At 39.5% G+C, this 8,356-nt stretch overlaps 1 protein-coding gene across 1 annotated transcript; it reads right to left on the reverse strand.

Annotated features, from left to right (window-relative positions):
• Window positions 1-232: 232 nt before the first annotated feature.
• On the reverse strand, window positions 233-7,112 carry alkbh4 (alkB homolog 4, lysine demthylase). Its single transcript, XM_052035774.1, has 2 exons — window positions 6,974-7,112; window positions 233-5,032 (listed from the first exon to the last, which is right to left on the reverse strand). Exons 1-2 carry the CDS (start codon window positions 7,019-7,021, stop codon window positions 4,394-4,396), a joined length of 687 nt encoding a protein of 228 aa, XP_051891734.1. The 5' UTR covers window positions 7,022-7,112; the 3' UTR covers window positions 233-4,393.
• Between the last annotated feature and the right edge of the window lie 1,244 nt (window positions 7,113-8,356).

The raw sequence follows: 8,356 nt of genomic DNA on the forward strand, positions 1-8,356 counted from the left end.
TCACTGTACCTCGGTACAAGTGACAATAATAAACCAATACCAAATGGACAGACTGCTGAATCTGGAAATAGGTTAGATAGTAATTGGATTATTATTGTCACTGGTATAGGGTACAGTGAAGAACTTATCTTGCATACCGTTCATGCAGATCAATTCATTACACAGTGCATTGAGGTAGTACAAGGTAAAACAATACAGAATGCAGAGTAAAGTGTCACAGCTACAGAAAAGGTGCAGTGTGGGTCAATAATAAGGTGCAAGGTCAGAACGAGGTAGATTGTAAGGTCAAGAGTCCATTTTATCGTTCTAGGGAACCGTTCAGTAGTCTTATCACAGCGGGATAGAAGCTGTCCTTGAGCCTGGTGGTATGTGCTTTCAGGCTTTCGTATCTGCTGCCTGATGGGAGAGGGGAGAAGAGAGAATGTCCTGGGTGGGTGGGGTCTTTGATTATGCCAGCTGCTTTAACGAGGCAGCGAGAAGTATGGACAGAGTCCATGGAGGGGAGGCTGGTTTCCATGATGTGCTGAGCTGTGGCCACAACTCTTTGCAGTGTCTTGCAGTCCCAGGCAGAGCAATTGCCATACCAAGCCATGAGGCATCCAGATAGGATGCTTTCTATGGTACATTGATAAAAGTTGGTGAGTGTCAAAGAGGACATGCCAAATTGCTCCTGAGAAAGTAGAGGCACTGGTGAGCTTTCTCGTTTGGCTGTAGCGTCTACGTGGTTGGACGAGGACAGGCTATTGGTGATGTTCATTCCTAGGAACTTGAACCTCTCAATCTCAGCAGTAGAGAAACACAAATATTTGAGTCCACGACTTTGATCAAATGTAGGTAAAAGCTATTATGCAGATACAAAGCCAGAAAGAGGTGGGAATACAATGGTCCTTGTTTGGATGGAAGAAGGTGGGGAATGTTGGTGAATGAGAAGGTGGTAATGAGATTAGCAAAGCAAGGTATGGGTTCTGAGCTGCAAATGGTTGCACAGAGGTGAAAGTAGGGAAAATCTAGCTTGGATGGCCCAAGAATGTGTCAGCCTAAGACTCCATGGCTGAAGACTGTGCTATGGGCCATGAACTGCCTCACCCCTAACACCAAACCTATCTGATTTCCTTTCCCTTTTGCATTCCAATCTCTATGCTTAGAGAGGAGACAGATATGTATAAAGTTTGTCAAAGTTAAAGTGAGAATACTGTTTAGTGCCTGCATAACCTTGTACTTAATGCCTGATAGATGAGGTGCCATTACTTAAGCTTACAATGAACTTCAGTGACAAAGTGTTGGTAGTCAAGGGCAGAAATCAGTGGGAGAGAGGTGAGGAACTAAAGTGGCAAGTGATTGGAAGCTCAGGGTCACATCTGCAGGGTATGTCAGCATTCACAATGTGGAAGAAAGCACATGGAGCTGCAAATACAATGTACTAATAAGTCTGTCTCAGCTAGAATTATTGTTTGGTGGACTGGACAGTGGTAAGGAAAGAGGTGAAATGGAAGGCATTAAACTGCATGTGAACATGATAAGGTAATGGAATAGAGTGAGATATCAGACGGAACCAATTGGGTTGGATTGTCTAGAAATTAGAGGTCACCATTTTTTGGTGTGCTAAACAAGTACTGTGTGCAGCACTGTGCCTAACCCTGAAAAGATATATTACAAAACAAAATCATGAAATTGATGTTGTTTCCACCCTGAATCATGTGCAGATACTTTACCTGTATGCCTTTCAGCAGCAAATGCTTGTTAGATTGCCTGTCATGGCTTTGCTGACTGCTGTGAGTCAGACCTAAGGAACACTTTTCATAACAGCCACAGTACAGCAACATAAAAGGCTGCCATGGAGGTAAAGGAAAACATGGTGTTGTCCTTTGGGTCTCAGCACACGATAGACAGGCCCAAACAACCCTATGCCACGAGTGTCCCAAATCACTGAGATACAGACGCAACGTGGGGTCAATGATTGCAGAACCTTGCACTGAAGTGGTACTGTGATTTTTATCAGTGATGTTTATCCACAAAAGGTGGAGCATAAAAGATGAGTCAGTCAGAGGCTGTGGATAAAATGTTTACATACAAGTCGGGACTCTTTTACTTGCATCTCTGCATACTTGCTGTGGGATTTGCTCTGTTTTATTATGAGTGAAAAGTGCACGTTATGGGTTGCACCTTTAATCGACGATTTCTTTTGGTAAGTGCAAAAATGGGCACTATGCATAACATCATGTACAGCTGATATTGGCCGGATGCATTAAGGTAAATTGTGTTTATAAGTACCCAGTTTTCTGACAGCTGTTAATTGATCGAGAAACAAAACATAAGCATGATCTAATTTGAGCCAAATTACCTTTATGTGCAAAAAATTTGCAAATGGTTCTAGTTTCTAGGCAGATGTGCTTGATGAAAGAAAGATTCAGGCAGTTGTGGAACGTAGAGACCGGTGACTCGGAAGGCGATGACACCATTATATGGCAAAAAGAAATCTGGCAAGGGTGGAAGTGTGGGAAGTGGATGGAGCCCTCTCTAGCAGTGGATTAAGGAGACAGGAATCCTGGCTGAGGAAAAAAGTTTGAAATTTGTGGTGCGGTTTGCTATATCATTCACGGATATGTAATGGTGATAGAGAAAACTTGTCAGTTGATTATCTCTTGTTTTCCATCCAAAGAAAGACCTATTTTCTTTTCCCAGGCCTTGTAACTTTACAAATCAAAATGATTCAATTTTGTCAAAAGCATTGATGTTTCAAATTAATTCTCTTTCTTTAGCCTGACCTGCAAGTGTTCCCAGCATTTTCTAATTTTAGTTTAGATTTTTAGCATCTGCACAATTTTGTTTGCACTCCCCTCACCTCCCATTAAATCCATATTTATATTAGCTGTTAGGAATTTAAGTGCTTTAGTTTGTTGAAAAAAATGCAGAGAAATTTGAACTCCTTTTACCCCATGCCCCTTGTAGGCATCAATCATCTTGTGTCAGGGACAGTCCAAAGTAGAAGAACAGTAGAGCTGTTCACCGTGTATAGAGACAATATCCCTCCCATTAATTTAAGCTGGACCAAATCCCAAGAATTTTTGGTCTAGATGCTACCAAAAGAACTTTGAGAAATTAGATAAATTGAGAAATTACATAAATTACATAACAATTTGTTCCTGCTAGGACAGATCCCAATACAGTCCACACATTCCCCACATGCAAACTGTATAAGTACAGAGATACTCATGTCTCATCTCCTCCATTTAATTAATCACAAATGGTATCAGATTGTACAAACTATCGGTCTTGGCCGAAACCATTTCCAGTAATTTGAAATTAATTTTAGTCAAAGACCTGCACTGTAATCCTGGTAATGAAAAATTTGTTAGTCAAATGATAAGGAATTATTGGATCCATTGCAAACTTGGATAGGATTATCTATTTAGCTTATTTTCTTTACCTTCATGAATATATAGACCTCATATATATAATTTGCCAATTTATTCTGGATAAGAAATCAGTCTTTCAAGAAACAAAAAATGTCACCCAAAATAGAAAGATGCAATTTCATGGAGTTGCAATATTAAAACCAGATTTACACTTGACTTATTTTCATTGTCCTTAAATTGGCAACTAAGATAGAGAGCTGAAATACGGAGCGAACAGGATTGAAATCAATTTAAACTGAAAATTATTTGGCAACAGAATTTCCAAAAATTCCATTGCTGAACTAGTTCCCCAGCACTGAGGCCCAGATTACCTCCAAGCTGGCTACAGTGGGCAGGCCACAGCACTCACAAGGCCAACATTGGAGTCTTAAGCAGATACCAAGTTCCAAGCTGTTACAGCAAGAGATTACTGGGTGGGAAGAAGAAAAATTTCAAGGATGTTCTGAAAGCCCCAATGACTCATGAGAATCCCTGGCCCATGACCCTTAAAATGGAGAAGGTGCATTCAGGATGGCTTGAGAGTGTTTGGAGCACAAAACAGACCAGGGTAAGGGGCAGGAATAGGACAGTTTTCAAACTACCCACTTGCTCATCCAGTCAGGCACCTTCTGCCCCACAGTGACCTCATCAGCCATCTCAGAACCTATCAAACTGAAGCGGAAACAAATCATCCTCAATCTCAAAGGACCGCCTAAGAGTATGTTCAAGGCAAGATTTTGATACCATAATGTCCTCCAATGGTGTACTCAATTTTAGTGTGATTGAGGGTATATGATCTCGCATGGAGAACAGTGGAGCAGTAGAAAAACTCAAACAAAATTCATGAACCTTTTACTTCTAAGTCATTTTTAAATAAGCCTGGAGGCAATTATTTAAAACCAGGCTGCACAATAGGGAGATGGAATAAAATAACTTAAGCCAAGTTTTTAAATGTACATATCCCAGAGCTACTCTTTTTTGATGCTTCAGCAGTAATACTATCCAGGAACACCCTTAAAGCTTAATGCAATATCCAAGAGCTCTTTCCCCAGCGCCTCTTGTTTCCCTCCCTCGCCAAACTCTTCTGATAGCTCCCTAAAGGTACTGCAAATTCGTCTTGAATTGATGTCTTGTCTGTAAATTCCATGTTTCCATTTATATCGTGCATTTCCATACAAAACAATTAAAGATCTCCTTGGCACATGAATTGCTATCTCTATTTCATTGTAAGGTACAGATCTTTGACCTTTGCAATGACCTGAAGTATCGCTGTGGAAATTAAAAATGCTTTCTGAATTACCATTTATCAGTTCATTTTGCTGAGCATTGTGCAGCATTTCAGTCAAGTGTAGCTGAAGAAAATCCTCTGAATCACAGGTCATCGATAATATGGTTTCAGACAACAGATTAATGCTGACCAAGCGTTTGCCCCACAGCCACCAGTCATCAAAGTGCGGATCAATGGCAGAGCCGTGTTCTGGTCTGTAATCTAGGTTACATTGTTCCACAGGAAGGAAGTCTTCCAAGACACTGTATTGGGCCATTCGGTCCACAAGCAAGAGGCTGGAGCTTGGTAGGCCACTGAAACATCCCACTTTCAACTTGTGCTTTTTAAAGTTCACCTTTGGGCCATAGTCCTACAAGTTGACAAGAAAATAAATGAGGAACAATGGATTAAAACAAGAACACTAATTTATTTATTCCTTGAGATCATTGACAAGGCCCACATTTATTGTCTATCACTATTTGCTCTTGGAAAGATAGCGATGGCAACTTCATGGCTTGTTAAACCATTTCAGAGGGCAGTTAAAGGTTAATAACATTCTGCTGGCCTGCAGCCACTTATGCAAGACAAGGCACGGATGTTTCCTAAAAAGAGAACCAAACCAATTTCTATAACTATTTTTAAGTTTTACACAAATTATTACTGATACCACTGTAGTTTTTCTTTCAAATTCTAGATTTACTGAATTCAAATTCCCCAGCTATTGGGTTGGGGTGAATGACCACATTTCCAGCTCAGTTCCTGGATCACAAGACCAGCCATGTAACTTTTATTCTCCAGTTGCACTTTTTCTACTGTATTTTTCTTTACGTGTTGGGAATTGGCTGGAGACAGGCCTATGTGACTATGGGGCCTCAGGAAGTAGCTGTGATTGATCATCTACTTAGACCATGCGGCTAAAGTTGTTTGCTTCAGCCTTCAATTTGACACTCAAATGCTGGGCTTTTGATGATCTTGGAAGTTGCCTCTCTTCTCCCCTACCCCTGGTTAGCTGTTTAATTGTTCTGAACCATTCACGACTGAATGGGGTGGGTCAAGAGTTTTGATTTGATCCATTGGCTGTGGAGCCGCTTAACTCTGTCCAAGTTTCACCATACTGAATTGGCCTGGGGGTTTAAGGTGTTGTATAAATACAAGCTTTCTCTTTCACATTGTGATGCTTGCCGTAATCTTACAAATTCTTCAATCTGGCATCACTGACCACAAATCTCTTCACTTCCTCCATAATCTGGTTGGCCTTACTCATATCTTTTAAGACAACAATACTAGCCATGGTCCACTCATTTCCTATTACAAATTCAATTTTCCATGAAAGTTTATATTATTCTTTTTAAAAAATAGCTTCTATTATTCCTACCTACAAACTGACCCAAGAATGAAAATGTACTGATACCAATGTAATTTCAGACAACAGCTGAAAGGGATTTAAAACAGCATTCAAAATAAATGAATTATTAGAACTCATTTGGTTAATGCAAACAGAAAAAAACTGCAGATACTGAAATAAAAAAAAGAAAATGCTGAAAATACTCAAACAGGTCCAGCAACATCTGCTGAAAGAGAAGCAGAGTTAATGTTTCAGATCAGTGACCTTTCATCAGAATTGGGAACTGACTTTTCCTTGTTCTGATGAAATATTAACTGTTTCTCTCTGTACAGATACTGTTGGGCCTGCAAAGTATTTTCAGCATTTTCTGTTTGGTTAATGATTGTGCACCATTGCAACGTTTGCTTACAGATAGTATCTAAGTATTATATAGCTTAATTATTATTTGAGTTGTAACAAAGCATTCAGCCAAAAGAAAGAATTCAGTGAAATACTTCCAGTTGGCTGTGTGATGTTCATCATCACATTCCATGGGATCCTCAATCTCCAGGGACACAGTGAAATTCCAAAACAGGAAACTTGAAATGATTGGTTTCAGTAGGAGTATGCTTTAATGAAAATTGTATTTAAAAGAAAAATCTGTTGAGTTACTTTAAAACCTAAAGTTAATTTAATTTAAAAAAAAAATCAGCACTTAGCTCTTCATGTATTTTGTAATGCCATTGATAAATTTTTAGGATGTTTGGGAAGTGTAATGTATTTGCCCCAGAATGATTAATGTTGGTTTGTGCAACCCTATGAAGACAAACTCTGCTAAACACAAAAGGAATGAAATGAAATAAAAATTGGCTATCACATCTGGTCACTCAAAACAGAAATGAAGACGTAGTGTAAAACTGGTATTGTTATTGGTGTCTTAACAAGTGATCCATAAATAGCATGTTCATCATGACAGGGAAACCTAACCTGTTTCCTTCGACCAGACTGGGAAGGTTTCCACTCATTGTTATCCATCAGGTTCACCAATTCTGTTTCTTCCTCTTCATTCACAAAATTTTCTGCTAAAAATACACCAGGAAATGGAAAAGCCCAGCCACTCAGACACGTGGAGTCATCCCCAACTGCCAAGCCTGACTTGGGATGATAAGTGAAGTGGTACTTTCTCTGTGGAAAGAGTTTTTGATAACAATGTTTGACCTCTTATGTAACTTTCAGGAGCACTTTGACACAATAGTAAAGAAAGCACAGTGGGGGTAGGGGTAATTCACACACACGCAATAAAACACAGGCACCAATTCCACTCTTTCCCAAATCACTTGTTCATATAAACCAAACACTGAACCTCAATGACCAGATCAAACAACATATGGATACATTTACCTGCTTTTGGAACATGTACAAGACTTAAGTGAAGTGTTTTTTTAAAATATTCTTAACATTTATGCACAAGTTTTTAAATCCAATTGGAAGGAAATGCAAGTGTATGTACAAATATAAAATGCAATACAAGTTCATATCCAAGTATTATGGAGTTTTTGTTCTGCAGATAATGACCTGTTATGTATTGTTATGTTATTTCCAAAAATTTTATTTCAATTCTTTCCTTTATGCTTGAAGCTCAAGCATTGATATGCACAGATACTGAAAGGCCTGGATAGCGTGGATGTGGAGAGGAAGTTTCCATTAGTAGGAGAGTCTAGGATCCGAGAGCACAGCCTCAGAATAAAGGGCGACTCTTTAAAATTGAGATGAGGAGGAATTTCTTCAGCCAGAGGGTGGTGAATCTGTGGAATTCATTGCCACAGAGAGCTGTGGAGGCCAAGTCAATGGGTGTATTTGAGGCAGAGATTGATAGGTTTTTGATTGGTCAGGGGGTAAAGGTTACAGGAAGGTGGTGGGAGAATGGGGACTTAAAAAAAATCAGCCATGATTGAATGGCAGAGCAGACTTGATGGGCCGAATGGCCTAATTCTGCTCCTATATCTTATGATATAATTCATCTTACTAAGGGGATCAGGTTGCAGGCTGCAATCAAAAACAATGTAGATGCTGGAAATCTGAAGTAAAAACAGAAAATGCTGGAAATACTCCACAGGTCAGGTGGTATCTGTGGGAAGAGAAACAGAGCTAATATTTCAGGTTGAAGACTCTTTATCAAAACAATCAGACATTCTGACAAAGAGAGTCTTTGATCAGAACCATTAGCTGTTTCTCTTCCCACAGATGTGGCCTGACCTGCTGAGTATTTCCAGCATTTTCTATAGTATTTATGAATGCTGGTTCACAAAGTAATTACTGCAAGTTTAACTGGCTGTTGCTGTTAAACTGAGAACTTTTTCCTCCTTCACC

The sequence above is a fragment of the Pristis pectinata genome, chromosome 21, assembly GCF_009764475.1.
Source record: "Pristis pectinata isolate sPriPec2 chromosome 21, sPriPec2.1.pri, whole genome shotgun sequence".
NCBI lineage: Eukaryota > Metazoa > Chordata > Chondrichthyes > Rhinopristiformes > Pristidae > Pristis > Pristis pectinata.